A 24,360-nucleotide genomic window follows, 5' to 3' on the forward strand; every position below is an offset into this window, starting at 1 on the left:
TACCATCGATAACCGATTGCTTGAGGACACGGTCGATCGGCCGCAGATATCACTCTGAGTTAATATACCTTTAATCGAATATTGTCCACCTCTACGAAGCAGTGAAGAAAATTATAGCGTGGTTTTTTCGGTTGAAAAACAATTAAAAGTGCAACAAACAGTGAGCAAAACAAAGTCCAACTAACTCGTAAGTGTGGGCCCAACCATCCCCCAACCGTTGCAAGGCCAAACGACCGGCGTACACCCAATTTTCGGCCCGCATTCGTAGTGTATATGTGGGGCCTGCTTGGCATAATTACAAAAATTTACGCATTACTTTGTGCGAGCCGAGTGTCGAGCTGAGTCTAGTCTGTGTTCAGTGTATTAATTGCGCGATTCCGCTTATCCAAATCTCCAATCCCGTCCCGCAGAGCCGTGCATGCCAAGTCATCAGCGTTCCGCGAGTCCAGCGAAGATTGATCTTGTTTCACCCAGCCTGAAAGTGTCACCGCCAAGACGTACGTGCGAAAAATGTTTTGGGACAAGGGTTATGCGCCCTCCGCGAATATAGAGGCGCTGCTCGAGAAGGAGGTAGGTTAACTCGGCCCGTGCTGATCAACTGGAAATGTTATAATTCCGCGACGTGTCCATTCGCAGAACTCCACGCTGGAGGAATTCCTGGACGAGGAGGACATACTGCAGGAGTGCAAGACGCAAAAGAAGAACCTGGTCAACTACTTTACACGTCCCGAGGTCATTCGGCGTCTGGTGGAGCTGATCACGACCGAGCCCTCTGAAGATGTGCCCATGTCGCAGCGATTCCGCTATGCCAACATGTCCTGTGAGATACTCACACTGTAAGGTTTCAAAGCCCGTTGCCATCCAGAATTCTATAGCCCATGCCTTTCAGCGGCCTGCCGTCCCTGGACGAGAAGCTACTGAACGACGCGGAGACGCTGCAGCTGCTGTATTCATATCTGGAAAAGGAACCACCGTTAAATCCATTGCTATCGTCGTTTTTTAGCAAAACGTTTAGCATGCTCTTTACCAAAAAGCCTGAACAAGATTGGTTTTTGTATCAACACATGTGCCTACAACTCCTGGAGTATATTAAATCGCAGAAGACCTTTTTGGATTTCATTTGTAAACACTTTGACACACCGGTCATACCTGATCTAATAATGCAGATGATGAAGGACATCGAGGGTGGGCGACTCAAGCGGAACCTTTTCGAAGTAAGTTCATTGAAAATCCATTCCAAGGCATAGAAATCTTATCGAATATTTACTTGAACAGTGGCTAACTGAAGATAAAATTGTTGAGAGACTGATTGCAATATTGCGTAATCCTCAAGAAACCGACAAACATGCAAATGTTGCCGACTTTTTCTGTGATCTTATTAACCAAGGGCGCCTAATGCGCCAGACCGAGCAGGAGAACGATTCGTTTGAGCCGGCCTTCGATGGATCCAACCCCATTCTGAAGACGATCGAATCTGCGGATACAATTGAAGCCTTGTTAAATGTGATTTTGGAACCAAACGCTCAGGAGAGCGCCATCTTATCAGGAATATCGGTTGTACTTACGCTAATCAAGCCAATTACCTTCACGTAAATTATGCTAAAAGTGATTTTGTTACCTCACCCTAATTGTATTATTTCCTGTAGAGATGAGCCCAACTCTGATCGCCAGCGATTGTTGCAAAAGCGTGAACGCGAATTCCACCAGGAAGTCCAGGAGACTGTGATCACTGTGATGGCGCCACGCCTCCAGGAATTTGTCCACATACTGAAAAACCCGCCTGCGGTTAGCATGAAACTTTTTGCCACAAAGAACCAGTTGTTTATCTTTTGAATTGTAGAAACCCACGCTAGAAACCACGGCCGCCGTGCTGACGCCCCCATTTGGAAAGACTCGACTGCAAGTGTGCCGCGTGTTCACTGCCCTGCTGGAGACCAAGCATGAGACAATTCAGCAGGCGTAAGTCTCATATTAATGAGGAGGCGAATTTTTAATAATAATACCTTTGTATACTCTAGAATCTGCGCGACTGAGTACTTCAGCCTGTTGCTGGACTTCTTCCAGCAGTACTGCTGGAACAATTTCCTACACACAGAGATGGAAAAGGCCTTGCATGTGGTCTTTTACAACGAGCTGTCCAACAACAACACTGCATCCACGGAGGTTACGGACTTCTTCACTGCAGACTGCCTGATCAATGCCTTTTTGAAGGTGGGCACGGAGGAGTCCGAAGTCGAGATGAAGAACGCTCTTAACGATGCAAAGCGGGCGGAAGGTGGCAAGGATGAGGAAGGCGGTGACATCGAAATCGAAGTGGCAGCTGCGCAGGAAGTGGCTGCCCAGACCCACGATGAGCGACAGGCAACTGCAGAAGAAAACCAAGAGCAGGAAGTACACAAGAGCCAAGTGGAAACCGCGACCGAAGCAACAGCTTCTGAGGAAGCAGAACCCAAAGTCCAGGATAATTGTGAGGTGGATGGTGAATCTCCAGCAGATCATCAGGATTCGGAGCCAACGCTCAATGATCTCGACAAGACTAAGACCGTTGCCAGTGCTCCGCCCTCTGAAATGCAAACACATGTAAGTCTTAATTTATTCTTGTCCAGAACTAAGCTTGATTCGCGCTGATTTGCAGTTAATTGTAAACTGTCATCTGGTATCAAAACTGGTCGACTTGTGGCAGCACAATGCGCAGGCGCAGTAAGTACTTAAATTGATGATTTATTAACTTGCCATATAACATTTGTGTTCCCTTTAAGATCTGCTGAGAAGGGTCGACGTCTGGGCTATATGGGCCACCTTATCAAAATTCTGCGTCACATTACGAATTGTATATCAGAATCTGAACATATCGGTGATCTGATCACCACCAGCTTAAGTGACGAAGCCAAACTTAAGCTGTGGCAATCGTTGATCGACGCGGAAACTGGCGAGTTTTCGCTGGCGGTTAAACAGCAGACCAAGCTCCTGGCCGACTGCAATCCGCACGAGGAGAATGAGTACAATGTGGGCTCCAAGGACTATATGGGCGAGACAAATGCGTGGGATACTGGAACCTTGTCTTACAGCAATATGGGATATAGTGATCTGGATAACACGTTGCAAGACATCGTATTTACCAATGATCAGAATCTGTTCCAGTTTGGTCGAAACATTGACGACGAAGATGATGATGATGAAGAGCATGGCGACCACTTGGGCGGCGGTGATGGCCATGGGCACGGCATGTTCACCAAAAATTCGATCACGCTTAACAACTTGACTGATCCCTGGGACATGGACGTCCAGTTTTCCGACATTCCCAGCGTTTCTGCGCAGATTAACACTGGCACTGCCAACTGGGGCACGGATTTCAATGCGGATAACTTTGCCGATTTCGATGCGCACTTTAGCACCTTCGGCAGCGATCTGGGTATGCCCATAACTGCACCGCCAGGTGAAGAGGAGGAGGAGGAGGACATTTCCCCAGCGCCGGCATCCGCCACAGAAGTGAGCCCAGAGGAGGATCGCCAACCAGCTGAATCTATTGGAAACGCTGTGGGCAAGGGCGGCCAGGTTACTCTAGGGTGTACCGACGATCAGCAGGCTGAGTACGACAATAATGCCAACGTGGAAAAGGCCATCAGCGATAAGCTGTCAGAGTCGAGCGTGGTGGAGACTGCAGCAATTGTAACTCGACTGCAATCCGTACTGCTGGATGCCGAGGATGACTATGAGGACGATGAGGGAATGTGGACCAAGCCATTGGGTGCGGATCGTCCTGTGGAGACCGAGCAAATAACTCCCATTTCAAATGGACCAGCCAGCAAAATTAATGAATTGTAAGTTTAGTTAACCATCTGCTTTTGCGTTTTTTCTTTTTAAAATTCAAAACAAGTTTACACATATGTAATGTATTGGATTGTAGCTGTTTGAACTTTTGAACTATTTTATTTTTAGTGTTATTTTTGTACCTTTTACACTTATAATGCATTTGTACTTAAAACCATTGCCTTACCTTTCAGCAATCATGCTAACGATAACAGCAGCAACAACGTGGATGGCCACGAAGCCAACATCACAGCGGAGCAGCAGAAATTGGCCGCTGCCGCCAAGACGAACAATGTTGAAATTGCAACTACGACCACATAAATGCACTTCCTCACACCACACATCATTCAACCGCAATCGTGTCGACGAGAAATTGTAAAAACGCCTTTGATTTGCTCTTTGGTCATTATCATGCATACATATTTATATAAATATATACCACATACTACTACTATACGTACATATATAACAGGCTGCATAGTACAACAAAAGATTTGTGTATTAGCAAAAGGCCGAAGCCCGCCCAAAACCAAAATGCAAATTAACAAAAAAAAAAAAAACAAAAAAAGCAAAAAAAATATTCACATTAAAAGTGTATTGTTGATTCCTTCTGCTCCTCGCTCGTATTGCCAATTATTTTAATTATTACACTTCCTTCATGTTTCCTAATTAAGAGAACTGTATTTTGTTTGTAATATGTATTAGTCTGTCGTTTTAGTACGCTTTTACTTTCAATACTCTCAATGTGTTAGGCAACCTATGAGCATTACTTAAAGTACCAAAATTCACGCAACGTCTAGAATGCTTAGTTTATATTTGTATTGTATTCGTTTTAGCTCGATCAGATGAGGATTATCTATCTATTCATGTGATGTATATACATACATATATATATTTATATATATATACACACTTTTGGAGGCTGTCCGTAGATTACGTTATCGCAAAAGCGCCCATTATCATCCTCCTTTTGTGGGGAATCCCCTCCAATTAGTGGTGACGTAATCTATGGACAACTCCGCACTTATACTTGTATTGTTAAATTGGAGACTTGTATTTATTGTATGTATTTTGAAATCAAAAGCAAAAGCAATGCCAAAATACCAACACGTTCAACACCACATACCCACATGCTGCAAGCACAAATATACGCATTATGTATTAGAGAGGTATAAGATTATATACTTCTGTCTTTTGCCATTATTACCTTGTTTGTATACAAATCGGTTTAACCAAAAAATATTCTTTGTCGAAAGTACAAAACAATGAAAAAAAAAACCACAAAAGAAGAAGGATAATAAACATAACGAAAGGACAACACTCGGCATTTGTCACCACATGAATGACTTACACCCACGATCTATATGCCCTACCTATGCATAAATACAATTACCAGACCAAACCAAACGAAATGAGAAATTCAAAAGAAGACTTTCCAAGAAGACATTTTAAATTTTACATTTATATTTTTTGTGTATTGTGTTAGTTGCTCTGTTCAAGTTATCGCTGAAAAATGTTTGTGTTTTAAACGTGCAGAAAACCACGAACAAAACGCTAAAAAAAATATTAAGGAGAAGTTAAACAAATATGCCATCATTTGCTTCCAAATAATTACGTTTTAATTATGATAAAAAATAAAACAGAAACTACTTTAAAAGTAAAATCGATGTTTGTTTTACACGAGACGACTTGCTCACCAAAAAATATAAACAAACAAAAAGTTAGACACCTAGAGTATGTATACTATAAGATTATAGAGAATGGAGCGGGCAGCATATCAGACATAGATGTGTGGAAAATATTTAACAACCAAAACCCTGTCCACACATCCAAGGCAAAAGCAAAGTAATACTTATTTGCTAATTAATATAAAATGCTTAGTTATAGAACTCAAGTTTGCACAAATTTCAACTCGCTTGCTTTTTACTTGCATACTGTAGCAACACAAAATGTGAACGAACAACCAAGAAAATGAAACAACAGAAATAAGAATTAAACAAAAAATATTGAAACATTTAAACTATCTCTGATGAAAAACTGTGATAATTAAATGAAGTTGCAGGGTATTTGATAAAGCAAACTTAATTTAAACAAATTATGAAACATCAACTAATGGCCTCCACCATTTGGAAAATACAAAACACAGCCAACACGAGACACTCTGAACAAGTTAATTATACGATTCTTTAGCATCACAATCAGCAGGACACCTGGACAACCAAACAGCAATAACTACTGCAATGAAATCTAATTGATGGAGTTTTAACGTGTAGTCTGTAACAGTGCGAAAGTATCTCTAAGTTCGAGCTAGTAGGGATGGTCAGGGATCGCAGCTCTTAGTTCTCTAGCTTCTCACAAACTAAGCACTAAACTAAAGTTAAACTTAACTTAAATTAAACTCATATCAAGCAGCCAATTGTAAACCTTGTACTGTACATACAATTGTCCCCAGTATTGTCTTCCCCCCTAGTTATGCGTTTTCATTTCTACCAACTTAGTATCCGGAATATCCAACGATAAGCGACGATGATCGAGTCCTTCCCTTGTGCATATGCCTTACTGAAAACTATAAAAGAAAAACCACTGAAAACTAAGCAAAAAAAAACAAAAATGAGAAAAACCACACCCCTTGAAAACCATTTAGAGAGTGGTAGTATCCGTAATCCTAGAGTTAATTTCACCTACATACTGTGTGTCTTTTAAATGTTAAGCAGCTGCAGCAAGCTTAATATATACATATATACGAATACGAATAAAAACCAAACGAGAAACATAAATATAATACCTAAAAAATGATGTAGACAAAGTCTTGTGGGCAGCTTTAAGCATTTTGTTTGTCTAATTATTAAAACTTGAATAAGAATACCAAACGTCCAAAGTTTTTTGCAAACAAGAACTAAGAACAATTGTGAACAAGAAAGTCTTCAGAAATGTTTTGATCGCCTCGATGCGAAACAGAAACAGAATTATACACACATAAGTACTTGCATGCCTATATACAGAGATACATTTAATTCATTGATGATTTAATTGATTGATTAATGATCCGCATCTCGATGAAATGGGGTTCTTGCATATTTTGTGAAGTGCATTAGGTGTTAAGTGAGGTTGTAATTTGCTGATCGTGGCGCAATTAATTGAGACAAAACTAAAACTAATGCGGAATCAATGGTCGAGATGAAGATGCTATTTTTAAGGATCGTAACGTACATAATTTTGTCTGTGTGTGTTCAGCAATTCAGTATTTCAATTAAGCCAATTCAATGAATACCCCCAAATAATGCTACAATGGTTTCCAACTGCAAACCACAAGAAACAGATATAGAATGGAATAGTTCCATACATATAATCAATCGAAGGTCTAATTCTCTAACTCTTTAATGAAGAACCAGCGGGAACAACAACGAGGAAGAAGCAACTGTAATACAACAAATGATAAGAAATAAACAACTTCAACTTCGTACAGTAAATACATATATATTTGAAAATAGAAAAACATTAAAAAGAAAATGAAAAAAACACGAAAAAAAAAATTACAAAAAATTAAAAATCAAATTGTTAACATAATGGATATTTTGTTAAATGCGAGTCTTTGAACGAATTACTAACCACATTAGCAAATAGTTAATGAGAACCGAACCCAAGTGTGCTTCATGTATGAATTTATGTTAGATATTTACAACAATACGCGTATACATATTCCTAACTAAACCAAGCGAAAGAAAAGCCACATACAGAATTTGCATATTACTCTTAACGATTAACAACTATTGGTGTCTATGCATATACACATAATGATTAACGATTAACGAACTATACTATATATTACCTTATATATGTAAGCCGAGTACAGACTTTTGAGAACTGCGAAACGTATCGTGAAATATCCGAAACAGACATATTTGTCATACTTGCTATAGAGCATACATACATATATAAAATACGTTAAGTGCTCAAGGTGATAGCTGCACACTAGGGTGGACCATAGTTCTATTTATAATTTAAGGCTTGCACTCTCAATACGATATGGTTTCAATGTGCATCACTCATACGCCGTGTGCAAACACCGCACCTAAATTTTTGCAAAAACTCACCTACTCTACGTAGCCTGAAAAATAGAGGAATTTGTATTAATAAAGTTGCAACTTTTCTAATTTGACCACCATTAGCCAAATATAAATCTGAATTATGACGACTTTTTGTAACGGAAGCTATGTATGTACGATTATATATTTATACATTGTGTATGGCATTGACAGTACACACTACATTTATTTGGAGAAAAACCATTGAAGAGAGCTTTAAAATAATTGAATGGTGACTTTTTCTACTTGTAAAACTAAATGTTGGCCAAATACATTGCTAATAACAATTTTAATGGCAATATGCTTTGATGGTTAGTTTGCACCGACTGGTCCACCCTACTGCACACCCACAAATGAATACACGTACAGGAGGACACCCACACACATACTCGCCGTTTAGCTTGCCACATTGTTTTGGTCGAAACTCCGAGGTAATACTTTAAAGCGAATCACTAACCCCAAAGGGACGCTCTGGAATCGCGATTTCTTGAGTAAGTGCCTTAAACTGACAGAGAGAGATAGTAATGGAGAGTGGAAGGGTTTTTAAGGACTACGCAAACAGAGCCAAAAGTCAATCGATTGTTTTCGGTGCATTTGTTTAGGGAGAAGGAGAGACAGACCTTTGTTTAGAAAAACTCTACTAAGCGTTAGCCCCCCCGGCAACCAACTAAATGTAGTTCCAGAAATCAAGCAAACAGAATAGTTAACTCTATGCTCCGATCTATACTACTATACCGTCGCATTTCTACGCAGGCATATTGAAGTAATTGTATAATTAATTGTGAATTCAAATCATGTAATTGTGAGCGTTTTTGGCCCGTCAACGTTTTGCTCAACGCACACACACATATACACATACACTGAGAGAAAAAATAGAAACATGAAATACTCACACTCGTACACCCGCTTTGCCCAAGTTGAAGACAATTTGTGATTGTTTTGCATGTACCCTAAAGTTAAGCGAGTTTACACGAATATGGATTAAGCCGCAGAAAGCGGAAACGGAAACGTAAACTGTACGAGTAATAGCATTAATTGTCTAACAATAAGATTTGTGCATTATACGATAGAAATTCACTTTGAATTCGTATTGAAATTTATCAATAAAGCGATACTATTTGATTCTTACTGCGCTCGTCTAACTTATTTTGAAATTTTGAAAACCATTATAACTTATTTTCATAAATTGAATTGAACAAATGACGCCAAAACTGGTTCGATGTTTTTAAAAATCTATACAGTTTATTCCATTTGTATATTGAAAATGTATTTTTTAAATTAATTTTACATTTTAAAATTTTATTTCTATATCACAGCTGTTACCCAAAAAGCATGCTACGATTTCGCCCAGTAGCTAGCTGGATTTTGAAGTAGACGTGGTCACCGTTGCGGTCATGGTGGTTGTACTGGAGGTGCTGGTGGAGCTGGATCGCGACTCGGAATGGGCATGCTGTCCACCATGCCGAGTCTCCATGTGTCGCTGCAGATCCCTGCGCCGTGGAAAGGACTTATGGCACACGTGGCACTGGTAATCCGCATCCGTTTCCCCTTCGATGTCCACATCGCTGCCGGTACCACCTGCTCCACCATCGGCTCCTCCCGCGGAGCTACTCGGATGCGACTGGAGGTGCAGCCTCACATGCTTGTTTAGATTGCTCGGATCGCCAAATGGTCTCAGGCAGAACTTGCACTTCAACGGCTTGAATCCGGTGTGGGTGCGTATGTGAATCTTGAGGCCATATTTCCGTGAGTACACCTTGCCGCAGTAGATGCACAGATGACCCTGCTTGGAGGCACCCATGTTGCTGACAATGGCCTCGATCTGGGCAGCAGCATTCATTGGATTCGTTGACAACGGTGCCGTCGCCATCGAAATGGAGGGCAGGTAGGATAGAGGTGTTGCTGCTGTGGTCACTTGTGCCATGGGCAAACTCTGGGTAAGTGCCGCAATGGGACGGAAGGCGGAGAACCGGGGTGGCATCTGTGGCGGTGGCGAATGGGTGGGCGAGGCCGAAGACGTGGACGAGGTGGCCGGAATGGGTGAATGCTGTGTTTCTGTGTGACTCCTTGCCGCTGCCTTCAGTGCGTAGTGCAGTCGCATCCACAGGATGTCCATGGCACTGCGGCCACAGCCCAGAGCCAAATGGATCTTAAGAGGATGGGGAGTCTCGAAGGTCAAGTGGCACAGGTGACACATGTAGCGACTGTTTCCTGCAATTATCAGGTACAACATTTTGGGATTAATATTGATATAATTATTTATAATAATTTTTTTTTAATTATAAAGTATAGTATGAAATATAATAAAGTAAATCCAATATATGAAATCAAGTCAAGTGATAATTACCTTGAATGTTTAGGGGCGTCAGGAAGGGAATGCCCATGAGGAGCACCAACTCCTCGCCGAACCAGGCCACGATCTCGTCCTCCCGGGCAACATCCCGGACCAAGCGGACGCGCACCTGGCCACCATGCAGCTCGAAGACGGCATTGAAGCTATACACGTCCTCGGAGAGTTTGATCTGTCGCAACAGTGAGGCGGATACGATCAGTTCGCCATTGGACAGCTGGCAGTGGGAGCGTCCACCGTCCGCGGGCATGTCTGTAGATCCCAGAAGAGCGGACGTGGGAATGGCAATGGAGCAGGTATCCTTGGGCGTGTATTGCGCGGTGTAAACACCTGGTCGTGGACTGCTCCTCATCCGCTTGGCAGGACTTGCGGTGCTCGTGGTGGCCGTCAATGTCGTTTCCGTCGATGAAGTGGTCATGGTGCTCGGTGTGATGCTGGTGCTGGGCAGGAGTTGCTCAATGCGGAAGATCAGGCTGGCCGAGCGCTTCTGCTCCAGACTATCCAGTTGAGCTGTCGTGTGCATCGTTCGCGTTCGAATTCGATTCTGCGTTCCAATTGGAAGGCAACCGGCGTTTTTATACCACGCCGCAGCCGCATCCGAATCCGCATCCTGCTCCCTTATTTTTCGGATTTGGATTTGCCACGGCCTTGCAGTGTCACAATGGCACGGCTGGCGGCAAGTGCAAGAATTCCCAGCCCAGAATCCAGTCCGGCACCGGCTATAGCCTCGACATAGCTACGCACTTTGCCGGCTCAACCCCCTGGCTCATTTGGCATCCCTTTTCGAGGTCCTGGTGCGTCCTGGTGGTTGCTCGGCAAGTGCAACATCATGTCCTCGCAATCACCAGAGCACTAAGCCAAGCTAAGCGGCCTGTAGCAAGTGTGCGTATTCCTGTGCCCGAAAATCCCCCCATCTCCCAACCTCCCCGTCACCGCCGTCGACGAGTCCTTTCTTTTTTGGCTTTTGGGCTACGCACAAGGAAAATGTTTTTAATTGAAATTAAACGATCGTTTGTTGTTACTTCCCCCGTGGTTGTTGCTGTTGTTGCTGTAATGCCACCATATACAAATCGCATTCGCCATCGTCAATGTCACTCTGCCCATGGTGTCCCCCCTCCTCCAGGACAACCACCCCTCCCCGCATCCTTCCACTATGATGCTAATGCCATAATATATTGGCGTGTATCGTTTCACTATTTGCGGTTTGGGGTGGGTCGTGATTTCCGTGCTCGACGGTTGCTTCTCCGGCCGGTGGTGCGGACTTCGCGGGTCTAGGGGCGCCAGTGGTGTTAATTGATAGTACGAAGCAGTAAATATTAAGGGAAATAATCAGTAATGTTAAAAAAAAAATTAACATAAAATCTTAGTAAAATAAAGAATGTTTGAAATAAGTATTTTCTGCAATAAAACATATAAGTTTAGTAAGCAAACGTTTAATTCATTATTTCATAAAATTTAATTTACTATTAAATAATGTATCACCCAACACCTAACAATTTACATTATATTGTTAGACTCTATTTATATAATATTAATTTAATTCATTTTATTTTTATAGGGGCTCTTCAGTAGATTTTTTCTAGCGCCCCATTTTTGTAGTTCCGTAACCCTCATGAAATGCAGCTTCGCTCCTGTCGGCTGACAAATATGCTACGAGGCTAATGTTTTTATTATTGCGACATAATTCCCCTCGCCGAGCGATCAACAGGATAACGTTGGGCGAGCGATTGGCAGGACGGGGAAAAAAACATGTGTTGCCAGTCACACAGCCGCCGCATCCAGCCTCCTGCTTGAGGGTTGGATGGGTATTGGTGGCCAAAGAGGACACGCCATCCCAGCCAGATGCAAGGTGTACCAGGCCAGGACCAATTCCGGCTTGGTGTTTGCTAGTCCTCAGTAAGTAGGCCGCCAAGGGGTTTTCGTTTAAAGCATTTTAATTGGCAATTACAAGTGTTTTGCAAGGGAATATTGCGTTTTTAAATTGGATTGCAGTTAGAATTGAGATAAAATCAGTTAGTATTTTAGTGTAAATGTAAATGTTATCCATCACCAGCAAGTTCTTAAATATACAAAAATGATAATTATTTTTTTGAGATCAAGTGGCTTAGAAATATTATTAATAGCAAATATTTCACTTTCGTCGGTAGACATAGCCACCTCCACCGCCATCATCATTGCCTCCTCCCGTCTCGTTGTCATCGCATCCATGGCAGCCACCTCCGGCGGCCAGCTTGTCCAAGGCTTCCTGTATCTCGATGGGAATGGGTGGCGGTGTGGGCAGGTGATCGCCCTGCGGCTGGAATCCGTTTTCGTCCGCTATGTAGGTCAGTGAAATTTCCTGTCCCTCGGGACTGGTGTAGGAAAAGGAACCCTCCGCCGTCTGTGCCTCCGCCCCTTCCACTCCGGCGTTCTTCAGGTAGCCCATCTCTTCGGCTTTGATTCCGTTTCCAGTCTCGTACTCGTACTAAGATAGGTTTTATTTAAACTATAGTTAATACATTTATTGACTTATAGCTCACTTACCTTATAAGAACCATCAGTGTTGACCTTGGACTCCAGCTTGATGATGGGTATATCCTCACCACCACCGCCGCCGCCGCCACCGCCACCGCCACCGCCACCTGCTCCTCCATTGCCATTGTCTGGTGGCAAGTATGCATTATTGGGCGGTGGTTTGCCATTGCCATTTTTGGGTGGCGGCCCGTAGCTGGGTTTGGGTGGAGCAGCTGGTGGCTTTCCATTTCCTTTCTTCGGAGGACCGTAGCTGTTGGCCGGGGGAGGAGGAGGACGAGGCGGTGGGGCTGGTGGCTTGGCTGGCAGATAAGTGGCCGGAGGAGGACGGGCACTCGGATAGCCCGCCGGTTGGGAACAAACATAGCCAATGGCGATGCAAATCAATGGTAGCAATGTGGTCAGCCTCATCTCGATTTCAAACGTGGACTGCTGGTCAACGGCACTCTGTGGTTTTATATGAGCAGCCACAGGTGGTTCTTCGGCCCCCCTTGACCCCAGTGGAGCAGTCACGTGCCACGGCTTCCGATTGGAATTGAAAACACAATGAAAACGAAACGAACCAAGCCAAACCAAAGAACTGGGCCATGGCAAGTGCAAGTGCAGAAATCCCCAGAGCCATCCGATTAGTTGGCAGACTGACAAAGCGCTAATAAATTGAGTGTGCAATCTCGATTTCCAAATCCCGCAGCCCTCACCCCCTTCACCCCTTCAGCTAATCGCTAAAAACAACAAAACCCGCCCGACCACAAGCAAAAACTTTTAATTCAAAAGCAATTTTCAACAGGATCGGGCAACACCTGCATGCCCACCCCCATCCCCAGCTTAAAAATGGAAAACCAAACCCAACCCCGCAAGATCCCTTGTCTAATGCACTTTGCCTGTTGCCAAGGGGTGCTTAGACCTGGACTCAGCGCTCAGGAATCAGGACCTTCGAGCACAACACCCCGCTGGAACGGCAGGGATGTCGGCTTTAGTCAATCGTCTATTAACTTTTTGCCAGCTAGCGCACAGTGGTGCTAGACTAGGATAAAATGGGAATGCTTATTGTGCACAGGAAACGAAAATACACTTAACATATTATTTATATTAAAATGTGGAATTTTTAACATTACACAACAGAGATGAGCATTTGTGTCTTGTGCTACAACATATTTCATATTTTTGAAGCAAAGCTTGTAACTGTTTTTCTTAAGAATCCACTTGTTTAATAGATTTGTCTATATAAGTCATAATGTTTCTCACAGCTGTATTTTTAAAATGTTGTAATTTGTTAATAACAATAATTTGATAATAATATAGATTTTGTTTTTGGTTCAATTGTCCCACTGTGCTTCTTGTTGCGGCTGCTGATGTGTGTGTTTATCATTTGGTAGCTCAGCTTGTGCCTGTCGTGGATGCCGCTAATATAGAACCGAACCTTCCCCTTCGCAGGACCAACGAAAAGGCCGAGCTAATGGCAATGTCGTTTGCAGCTTGTCCTACTTGTAATGTGCTGGCGCACAGCTGACGCGCTCCCAGGACTCAGGACTCAGGACTCCGAATTCAGGACGGCGCGTCCGTGAGTGGAGTGCGGATTTTGTGAACCTGTTCCGGCCGTTCCAGCTGCGGGCTGTTGGATTGTGCTCGGAACCAAGCAACCACCGGGGAGGACCAGGAATAGCCGGCTGCTGCACCGGCTGCATAAACCAACAATTGTCGGTCCCCGGTCCATGGTCCTTCGTCCTTGGTCCTTGGTCGTTGCTGCTCGGCTTTTGGTTTCCAGTTAGCCACGCACCGATGGCACATATTCCACGCCCGCATTCGCGTTTATAAAGCGAATTTTGACTGAGCGGAACGATCTGATTGCGATTTTTCGTTGTTTTTGCGAGGGTTGGCCGATTAAGTTCCTCGTATCGCTTAAATAAACATTTTCAGATGAGGTCCAATGATAAATTGGCCACTGGCCCCCGATGACAGCCTTCATGTGAAGTGAGGGGCGGGAATCTATGCAACTGTCGTCGCCATTAAATGAGTTATATGGCTAATATTCGCCATATAATGTGGTGGCCATCTGATTAGCTTGAGCTGATTCATCATGTGGTTTTAAAAAGAATTGCTAGCAAATAGAATTCCCAAATTAATCGGCAGTTAAAGCTAATTTATTTTAGAGTGGTCATCATCGTACAAACAAACATCTTTTCAGCACCACAATTGTTTTGTTTCGAAGTCTTCGGATATGAGTTTAATTAAACTTGAATTTAACAGGTTCGAGTCTCATCGCCTTGTTGGGAGTTCTGTAACGATATATCTAATACTACTTTTATAAAATATATAAAAATAAATTAAAAACCTAGCTCATAGAAAACCAATTAAAAATTACATTCTCCTTAAGAGCATTTAACAGCTGTATCTATAAAAATCGCCTTTCTTTTTGCGGTTTCGTGGTTGTTAAGAACAAAAGTTGGGCCATAAACAATGACGTAACCCCATTCGGGCATTGCTGGCTGCGCAGATATTTGTTTTCATTATTCCGATCTCTTTGACTTATTTTGGCTGGTTGGCTCATCTCGCAGAATATCTTCAGTTGAATTCGGCCAACGGCACAGGCAAGAACGTAGAGTTCTGATCACAACTAAATTTCAATTACATCGGTTTAAGTGCTAAAAGTGCAATGAAATTGGTAAGTGACTTTTTTTTAATGCTCAAGCTTTGATAATCAATTTTATAATATTTATACAGATTTGCCAAATATTTTTAACAACTGCGTTAATCGCTGTGGTTTCATCGGCGGCTTTGGAGAAAGGTGAACGAGAGGAGGAGCTTCATTTTGGGTAAGGTTATTGAAGTTCAACCCGCACTCGCAACTCAAAAGATTTTCCAAAAAAGGTTTCACACCGAAAATGGTCATCAGCGAAATGAGGCCATAACGTACACAGTAAAACCCGAAACGGTTCAGGATCCCAAGGAGGTGACTACCCAAAAGCCTGTGGAATTTAAAGGCGGATACAGCTTCATCTCAGCCGATGGCTACGAGTACCAGGTCCTCTATAAGGCCAACAAAAATGGATTTCAGCCCTATGTGACAGCGCACAAAATTAAACCGGATAAGAGTTAAGCCCATTTCTTTATTGGCATTGTGATAAAAAAATTAAAATTCCGCATAATTTATCAGTGTATTAAGCGTGGCTCAAAAGCTCTTTCTTCAGCGGTGGCAGACTTGGCTAGAAAAAGCTTTAACGTCTTCGGGCCAGCTCGTTAATCTACAATCATTTCGAGATAGACTGATTGCAACATCATCAGCATAATAATGGGTTACCATTTCTCTACAACCGGCTTGGGTTGCTTCGACTATTTCGCTTAGCTTGATCTAGCTGATGACTTTCTTTTTAATTAAACGTGTAAGATGTGTAGAATTTATTTTTATTGATCTAGGAAGGAACTATTAAAAAACAACTCCATGTTTAACAAATAAATTTTAGCTATGTATGTAGTTTTGTTAGCTTTGCCTGCTTCGGTCATCAAAAATGTCTAGGATAGGGTATACACTAGTCTCAGCTGAGCCAATTCATACTTTCTTTCGTGGGTTAGGACGATTAGTTTTCCAATTTTATGCCGCTTTGAATGTAATGCACATATTTGAGAGTCGCCACCAAACTGTGGCCCGTGGACCCGTGGAACTCTTTTGCTTTCGTTATGCAAATCTCAACTCAGCGCCAAGAAATTGGGCAACCCGTCTCTATGGCCAAAGCTTACTCAGCAGTTTGTTTTGTTTTGGACCAAAACCTCATTATGTATCCACATAGGTCTCTTGGGCCAGTGGCCTCGATGAAGACGCTTCATTAAGCTCCCAGCCGCCTTGGTTGCAAGTTGTGTTTTCCGGATTCGCATTTCGCCCCAAGCCAGCAACTATCTAAACACTATGAGTCTTTCTTCGGTGGCAAGCACCATCCAGCATGGCAAAAAGGAAGCTCGCAATGGGCTCAGTATCAACAGTAAACTAGTGCAGGCCCTGATCATCCTGGTGGCCTGTATCCTCTTTGGAGCCAAAATGAACTACGCCTCCTTTCCACCTGGCACTGTCATCGATATCAAGCTGGGTGATGTCGCCCTCGAGCAGTTCAGCTATACGCCAACCCGCGATGGATACGAGTTCAAGTAAGTTCAAGTAAATCAAGTAAATCAAAACACTTGTAAACTTAAAAATCATTTGAAAATATAAAATGAAACATTTATTGATAGTCAAGTAGTGTGATAGTGATTTAGTCTTAGTGATAGTCTTTAAACTTTCCTAGTGCATTTTCTTCGTATGTTTTGTTAATAATTTATTTTTGTTATACACACTGTAATCTGTAATGAGATGACTAATTTCATCTTTTTCCACGTTCAGCTACACTCTGCCTGATGGAACTTTCCGCGATGAGGTTGCCAAGGTGCTTAGCGGAACTTCGGCGGCACAGGATCTGGAAAATGCAAACAACTTGGCCAAGAACCACCGTCCCTCCCGTGAACAGGGCCTGAAAGTTCGCAAGTTGTCCGGAAAATCCCTTTCATCTCTGGCCGGATAAGACACCACACTATTTACAATCCAGCACGAATTTATTAAAACAGTTTGCCATCTGTTTTAGGCTAGCTTATAAGTTGAGATGTTACATTTGTGAACAATAAAAACAATCGATCAAAAATAGTCGACTATCCGAAAACTTGTTTATTGTGCAAGAAAATTTGCGTTGACAAGCAAGTTGCATAAAGCCGTGGTGATTTAGTAAATTATGTAGATGCTTAACAAATATGTATATTTTCAATAATCCTACGCAACCTTAACACTCGAATAAACTTAAGTTGAGAAAGGTCAAGTCCTGAAAGAAACTCAGAATTTTAATTTGCAAAATGTAATACTTTGGCAATATATACATATGCATTTTTTAAGTTTTTTTTTGTTTACTTTGACATAAACTAGTTTAAACATGTGTCAACCAATTTACATGATCGGTTGGGTTTTACCCATAACGAAGTGCAATAAAAATAATTCATTTATATATTCGCTAATATTGTGCTGCGAAATAAAGTAAAATTTTAATTTCTACAAAATGTGTCTTGTACAAAATAGGTCTTTTACAGTTAATAATTAATGTAGAAACATATTTCCCAAAAGTATGTGAGCGTTAAAAAAAGTTTACTTAAGTTTGTTTGATGCCGAAAAGCTTGTAATTTTGTTGTATCTAAAGCCAAATGTAAGAATTTATTTTATATTTCGGTTGTTGCTTAAAAAATTTAAAATATAATTTTTGGTATTACAATTTAGCAAATTAGTTTGAATAAAATTTTTCTTTACTTGAGATTTATTTATTTTAGTTTATAAGATGATGCCTAAGAGTATGTGATGATTTGCAACTAAATCAAAAGCAGGTTTGTTGCCTAAGTCATTTGATTTTCTGCCCAAAAATTTAAGAATGAATTACTTGTTTATATTTTAAAAACGTTAGCTCTGAAGAAATTAAAATATTTAAATTTAAATTCAATTTAAACTAATAACAACATTAAAAAGTGATAAAATATATTGATAAAGGAGTCTAATTTTTTTCCCGAATTTTTATTATCTTCCGCTGATTGTTAATTAATTTCGTATAAAAAAGCAATTATTCTGGTCTTTGTAGCTGAGGCAGTAAATATTATCTTTAATTGTTATTCTAGGCAATAAATCTTTGCATCAGCGTCTGTTTTCGGTGTTTCAAGATGCGTTGCATTTGGGCCGCAAAACAAAAAACAAGCATATAGAGTCGAAGTCTGTGATAAAAAAAATTGTACGCACGATTCTGAATGTCAGGTGTCAGCAGAAGTATTTTTAAACCGTTTCTGCTTTAGTGGGTTTTTAGCTAAATGCAAATATTGCGAAAAACGCTGTTAAATTGATTAAAAGAAATTGAAAGACAACGGCACTGTGACATTTACATATTGAAAAAAATGATGGCCAGCAGGGGAAGTGGCAGGTGGAGGAGAGCCCTGCTATTAAAACATAGCCATTAACGTTCAAGTGCTAATTTTGCAGACCCAGTTGATGCGACAGCCAAAAATTAGCAAAAAAAAAAAACAAAAATAAACCGAAACAGAAACCGAAACCGAGTTCGATTCCTACATAGCCGAGTAGTCCCAAAGACCGGGTTCAAGCCGGTCTGGCCAAGTTTTGAGTGAGGTGCGTGCGAGTTGGCAACGAACAAAAGCCGGGCCAAAACGGCAGCTGAATGGGAGGCGGACAGCTGGTTGGTCAGACGGACGGCTGGACAGACGAACGGACGGACAGACGGACAGCAACAGCAGCAGCAGCAGCAGCAGCATCTGGCGCTGACCTTGAAGACGTAAATGTGAAGACGCATCTACATAAATATCTATTGTATCTCCGGCTCTTTCTGTCTGGCATCGGACATGGGGCATCTGGTGTTTGTGTATTGAAAGCGACAGTCCGAACGAGAAGGCATATCAAAGCTGAAAAACCTGTCGATTGCCATTTGATTAGAACAGTTATGTAAATCATGGTCTACAGGGAAGAAGTCAGCCCCAAACTTGTCAAATTTCCACCACACGATAGACAACGCCCCCGCGCACAGCGGCAATCATTTCGATTAGCACGCGTAGCCATCGATCACAGACAGATTAATTATGCAAATCCAGCATGATAAATGCAGCTCGCTGCAGATGCCCTCGAAAAGCTGCGGAAAAGCCCCAAATAATAAATATTATGCAGTCACGATTCAGATCCATTTTCAAGGGCCCCCAAATGCCCTCAAGTTCAATTTGTAGGCGGACAGGCGAAATAAATTTAAATGACATTTATTGAACTTCCTTAGTATTAAATTAAGCTGCGCTGATGTTTAATGTTTCACGTGACATTTTGTTTGTATAGATTTAAAACATGCAGATAAGTATTTAATATACTTGTCTTTCTCGTTAAATATAAATATTTATATATTTTCCATTAAAAATCTAATTACGAAATGATAGTATGACGTCTTTAATCAAGAAGTCATTTTCACACTGCAATAATATTATGCAATTTTGCTGAATAAACAATGACAACGGACATTTTTTGAATCTGGTTTTGCTTTTGCATGTGCGTATTATACATGTTATATGGATACTATTATTTGATTGATAATATTAATCGGAATTCACAAATCCATTGATTTTTAACGAGCAAGTAAAGAATGTCAAAATGCCAAATTGCAGCTGCCAAAAAAGCAACCAAGATGCTGTGATTTGCAACGACATTTGAGGAAATGCCAGTATCAGTGCACAACACCCTGTCGATGGGTCAGACATTAAGTTGTTGGCACAATTCAATTCAAGTGGAGAAGGAGGCTGTGGCAGAACCGTGGTTGACCGGAGGCCGACCGATGACCAAAGCTAAAACCCGACTGACCGGCTTGAAAGATCCGCTGCTGGGGCTTCTTCAGCGGCCTGGTAGCGGTCAACGAAGGTGGCATAAATTGTTAAGCACCAACGGCGACTTCCAAACTAAAACGAAAAAAACTAAAAGTAAAAATAAAGAAAAAAAGCTTGAGTCAGAGATTTAAATTGCATGCGAGCCGTAGTTGTAGGTTATTCGATGTATTTTTTATAAATTTCCAACTGCTTTTGGCTCTTGTTACCGGGCAGGCACATCAATCGAGCGCTGTAAAGGCCGTTGCATATGCCAAAAGTCAACCTGCGGTTCCATCTCCATCCAAAGTCCCATCCATCGTGCACTTTGGCCATCACACATGGCTCAGCTCGTGTTCTTCGTGTCCGCAGCTTGAACTTGCTGCCCTGCCAATTGGCGGCGACAGCACTTGAACTTAGCTAGTCTCTTTCTGGCCACAAAGACGTCGTCGATTTCGGTTCGATCTGGGTGCCGAGCTGTTCTGGTTATTGTTTCCCATAGTTCTTGGCCCGGTATTACCCCGTTGCTGCCCAATCAGACTGCAACCTTTTACCCAATGCATCTGCTTGATTCATGAACTTTTTCGAGTTTTCTAAAGCTACCAGTCAGCACTGAAAGAAAAAACTCTCAAATCCTAACTCTGTATATGTGGTATTATGTTCTAGTAAATATGTTGTTTATTTTAATGACTCTCTTTTGATGCTTAGATATGCTTGATATGCTTAGAAAGTTGCAATGATTTTTTGAGTTTGGGCGAGGAGCAATACCTTCGGATGAATAAGTATTATAGGTTTGAATATATATTGTTTATGCTTTAACTACATCCCTTTTGACATCCTCATTAGTACGTTTAGTATCTTATTCAAAAAAACTGAATACAATTTGGTTGCGGATAAATATTCTCACAGAGTCGCCCTAAAACCTAGAATGCTTTTTCGAGTGTGGGTGCAGAGCAATAATACCTTTCGGATGAGTACACCGCTGCACAAAGCCGCTTTAAATGTTACTTGTCGCAGCGACTTTGGCGACTTTGGTGCTATGCTGGCAATTGAAAAACAGCACAAAAAAATTAAATGGAAATAGTGGAAAACATTTAGCCGGCGACCGCCAGAGCTGCTGAACTAGCGAGCTGCTTGGCTTCTTCCACAATTGTGCAAATTTATGACGTTTGCAAATGCAGCCGCGAGTGCAGTATAAAATGCAGTGGACGCCGATGCAACGCCACCATTAGACAACTGCCAGTTTGTCCAGCCGCATAGGGGTATCTGCAATTCCGAGAACCGCTCAACATGATGAAATTGGTATGTGAACTTGGATACATGAGGCACACCATGCCCAGCCGACCAGGATACGCCAAAGGATATCTAATCTCTCGCCTTGCAGATGCTAGTCGTTAGCTCGATGGCCGTGCTCCTGGCCCTGGCCAGTGCCCGTCCCCAAAATGATGTGGAAGTTCTGGAGTACGAATCGGAGAACACTGGCCTCGGCGGCTACAAGTTCAGCTACAAATTAAGCGATGGCACCAGTCGCACGGAGGAGGGCGTGGTCAACAACGCGGGCACCGAAAACGAATCCATATCCATCCGGGGATCCGTCACCTGGGTGGCTCCCGATGGCCAAACCTACACCATTAACTTTGTGGCCGACGAGAACGGTTTCCAGCCGGAGGGCGAGCATCTGCCCAAGTAGATCTTCGCTTCCGAGGAGATCCTGTAAATACCACCATCCCGTAAGAACCCACTACTCCCACCAACCAGCCATACAGTGAGGTGCTAAGGTCCTGTCCGGAGGAGCTGTCCATTGTCCCGTGGCGGCCAATCGGTCAGTCAGTTAGTAAGTCGATCAGTCAGTCAAGTCAGTGTCGTGCATTGTTTTCTGTTTTCCTTGTTACTCGCATTAAAACCGAACTTTCGATTCTCGAAAAAAAATGTGTTCTTTGTTCAGCCCAATAAGTAATTCTCCAGTCCTGGGAAGGATCTCATGTGGGGATCATTTAAATCATTGAGTGTCCAAAATATTATCAATGTTCATGACATATTGTTTTGGCTTATGCTATGTTATTTCTATTTTACAGTAACATCCCTACAGTTCTTGCTCCAAAAATATTAGCTGACATTACTAATTTCAAGTTTTTAGCTCAGCTTACCCGAAACTAGTTTTAATAGTTGTAACGCGATTGAACAAAACATATGCCAAAAGAGACGGACTATAAATGAACTGATAATAGACCCATTTACAGTCCCTTACACATTTTTATATGGTCACCAGACAAGGCATTTTGTAAAAATTTTTTAATGGTTTTTAGATCTTAAAGAGATAGCAAAGAGCATGGTCAGATGCTTGCTAATCTAAGATCGATCGATTCTACGATGCTATGTTAAATGTTTACGTTTTAAAACTTTTGTAATAATACCCGTTACTCGTAGAGTAAAAGGGTATACTAGATTCGTTGAAAAGTATGTTACCGACAGAAGGAAGCGTTTATATTCTTGATCGGGATCAACAGCCGAGTCGATCTGGCCATGTCCGTCTGTCCGCCCGTCTGTCCGTCCGTATGAACGTCGAGATCTCAGGAACTATAAAATCTAGAAAGTTAGGATTAATCTGTATTTATTCTTTAAAAACCAATACTCAAACAATTTCCCAAATATTTTAGTATGCGGAATAAAGTAGAGAAGGAATTAAAATCGAAATACTTTCTCCATATGCCTTTAAGGAAATTATAATTAATAGAACATTTTGCAAGTATACCACTCTTTGTAGTCTCATTTGTTTCTTTAGTTTTTGTTTAAATTTCCATCTGCATATATATTTACTGAAATTATGCATTTCAAGTTTTAAGCTTACCTTAGCCGAAACTAGTTTTGATTGTTGTGACGCGAGTGTGCAAAACTTAGGCCAAAAGAGCCGGACTATAAATGAACTGAGAATGGGCTCCTTAACAGCATAGTAATCTTTGAGTCTTCAACGATCAACAACGTCTTCAAAATGAAATTCGCCATTGTCCTGTTCGCCCTCTTCGCTGTGGCCCTGGCTGCTCCATCTGATGTCTCCATCGTGCGATCTGAATCCGATGTTGGACCCCTGAGCTACAAATATGCGTAAGTCGATAAAGCGCCTAGATGGCAATGCCAGTACTTAACAAGGACTAAACCCTTATCCTCCGACAGTTCGGAGACCAGCGACGGTACCAAACAGAACGAGGAGGGTCAGTTGAAGAACGTGGGCTCCGAGCAGGAGGCCATCGTTGTGCACGGCTCCTTCTCCTTCGTGGCCGATGATGGCCAGACCTACACCGTCAACTACGTCGCCGATGAGAACGGATTCCAGCCCCAGGGTGCCCATCTGCCCGTTGCCCCAGTCGCTTAAGCCATCCAAAGAGAACTACCAAGATCTTGGTCAATAATAATTTACTGCAAGGTCCTTCAATTATGAACTAAGTCAAAAAACCTCAACTGATTGATTAAAGAAAACAAAAAATAGCTGAAAATGTTCGTTTTGAAATTCTGCCTTCTAAAAATATGGTTTATAAGAGCCATAGGTGGCTTGTAAAACTAAGCTACTGCTATTATAATATTTACTTATTCTAACAGCATATCTATAATCTATATAATTATTTATTTCCTAGAAATGTGGGTTACAATGTATATTCGGTATTCGAAACGTATATAGTTTCCATAAATTTGCTGCTTAATTGTAAATAGTTTTGTGGCATACCTAATTATTTGAAAGCGATAATTTATAAGTTGCCTTACCATATATTGGTATTTAGTTCGTTGTTTAATTTATCACGAGGTCAAGATAACTGGCACAAAACGATTGAAAACTATAGACAACCCTTTTCTTTAAATTATAGAATATGAAATAAACATTTGATTCAATAAATAAAGCCTTCAACCAGCGATTAGTTAATTTCTTTATTAAAGTTGTATTAATTCACATCGCCTTTATGGAAAGTAAATCATTTTTGCGACTAACTCAGTAAAGGTTCCCAAACTACAATAGCTGATGAATAAAATAAATAAATGGACTAATGGAAATGGAATTTAAAAACAAGAGAGAACGCTATAGTCGAGTTCCCCGACTATCAGATACCTCAGCTAGTTGGAGTGCGAACGAGTTCTACAAACTCTTAGGCATATCAATAGAAATTGACAATAAAATAATAAAATACTAAAAAATACAAAAGTGTGGACGCGGGGCTTATG

General features: G+C 41.6%; 7 protein-coding genes across 7 annotated transcripts; 5 read left to right on the forward strand and 2 right to left on the reverse strand.

Annotated features, from left to right (window-relative positions):
• The first annotated feature begins 57 nt into the window (after positions 1-57).
• Positions 58-9,023, forward strand: LOC122616225 (serine/threonine-protein phosphatase 6 regulatory subunit 3). Its single transcript, XM_043791600.1, has 11 exons — positions 58-187; positions 411-570; positions 637-836; positions 890-1,214; positions 1,276-1,589; positions 1,647-1,785; positions 1,841-1,959; positions 2,019-2,580; positions 2,636-2,700; positions 2,760-3,821; positions 4,005-9,023. Exons 2-11 carry the CDS (start codon positions 511-513, stop codon positions 4,129-4,131), a joined length of 2,973 nt encoding a protein of 990 aa, XP_043647535.1. The 5' UTR covers positions 58-187; positions 411-510; the 3' UTR covers positions 4,132-9,023.
• Positions 9,024-9,249: 226 nt separating this feature from the next.
• Positions 9,250-10,768, reverse strand: LOC122618041 (Krueppel-like factor 7). The gene is made up of 2 exons (XM_043794163.1): positions 10,243-10,768; positions 9,250-10,106 (listed from the first exon to the last, which is right to left on the reverse strand). Exons 1-2 carry the CDS (start codon positions 10,766-10,768, stop codon positions 9,250-9,252), a joined length of 1,383 nt encoding a protein of 460 aa, XP_043650098.1.
• Positions 10,769-12,376: 1,608 nt separating this feature from the next.
• On the reverse strand, positions 12,377-13,167 carry LOC122617854 (pupal cuticle protein 20). Its single transcript, XM_043793873.1, has 2 exons — positions 12,769-13,167; positions 12,377-12,709 (listed from the first exon to the last, which is right to left on the reverse strand). Exons 1-2 carry the CDS (start codon positions 13,165-13,167, stop codon positions 12,377-12,379), a joined length of 732 nt encoding a protein of 243 aa, XP_043649808.1.
• Positions 13,168-15,331: 2,164 nt separating this feature from the next.
• Positions 15,332-15,853, forward strand: LOC122617856. The gene is made up of 3 exons (XM_043793875.1): positions 15,332-15,418; positions 15,478-15,569; positions 15,625-15,853. Exons 1-3 carry the CDS (start codon positions 15,410-15,412, stop codon positions 15,851-15,853), a joined length of 330 nt encoding a protein of 109 aa, XP_043649810.1. The 5' UTR covers positions 15,332-15,409.
• Positions 15,854-16,611: 758 nt separating this feature from the next.
• Positions 16,612-17,315, forward strand: LOC122617855. The gene is made up of 2 exons (XM_043793874.1): positions 16,612-16,893; positions 17,126-17,315. The coding sequence occupies exons 1-2, from the start codon at positions 16,658-16,660 to the stop codon at positions 17,301-17,303; spliced, it is 414 nt and encodes a 137-aa protein (XP_043649809.1). The 5' UTR covers positions 16,612-16,657; the 3' UTR covers positions 17,304-17,315.
• Positions 17,316-21,389: 4,074 nt separating this feature from the next.
• LOC122617857 (endocuticle structural protein SgAbd-6) lies at positions 21,390-22,080 on the forward strand. The gene is made up of 2 exons (XM_043793876.1): positions 21,390-21,453; positions 21,536-22,080. The coding sequence occupies exons 1-2, from the start codon at positions 21,442-21,444 to the stop codon at positions 21,839-21,841; spliced, it is 318 nt and encodes a 105-aa protein (XP_043649811.1). The 5' UTR covers positions 21,390-21,441; the 3' UTR covers positions 21,842-22,080.
• A 1,060-nt stretch (positions 22,081-23,140) lies between these two features.
• Positions 23,141-23,521, forward strand: LOC122617867 (larval cuticle protein 65Ag1-like). Its single transcript, XM_043793888.1, has 2 exons — positions 23,141-23,253; positions 23,323-23,521. The coding sequence occupies exons 1-2, from the start codon at positions 23,141-23,143 to the stop codon at positions 23,519-23,521; spliced, it is 312 nt and encodes a 103-aa protein (XP_043649823.1).
• Positions 23,522-24,360: the final 839 nt, after the last annotated feature.

The sequence above is a fragment of the Drosophila teissieri genome, chromosome 3L (assembly GCF_016746235.2).
Source record: "Drosophila teissieri strain GT53w chromosome 3L, Prin_Dtei_1.1, whole genome shotgun sequence".
In the NCBI taxonomy this organism is placed as follows: Eukaryota; Metazoa; Arthropoda; class Insecta; order Diptera; family Drosophilidae; genus Drosophila; species Drosophila teissieri.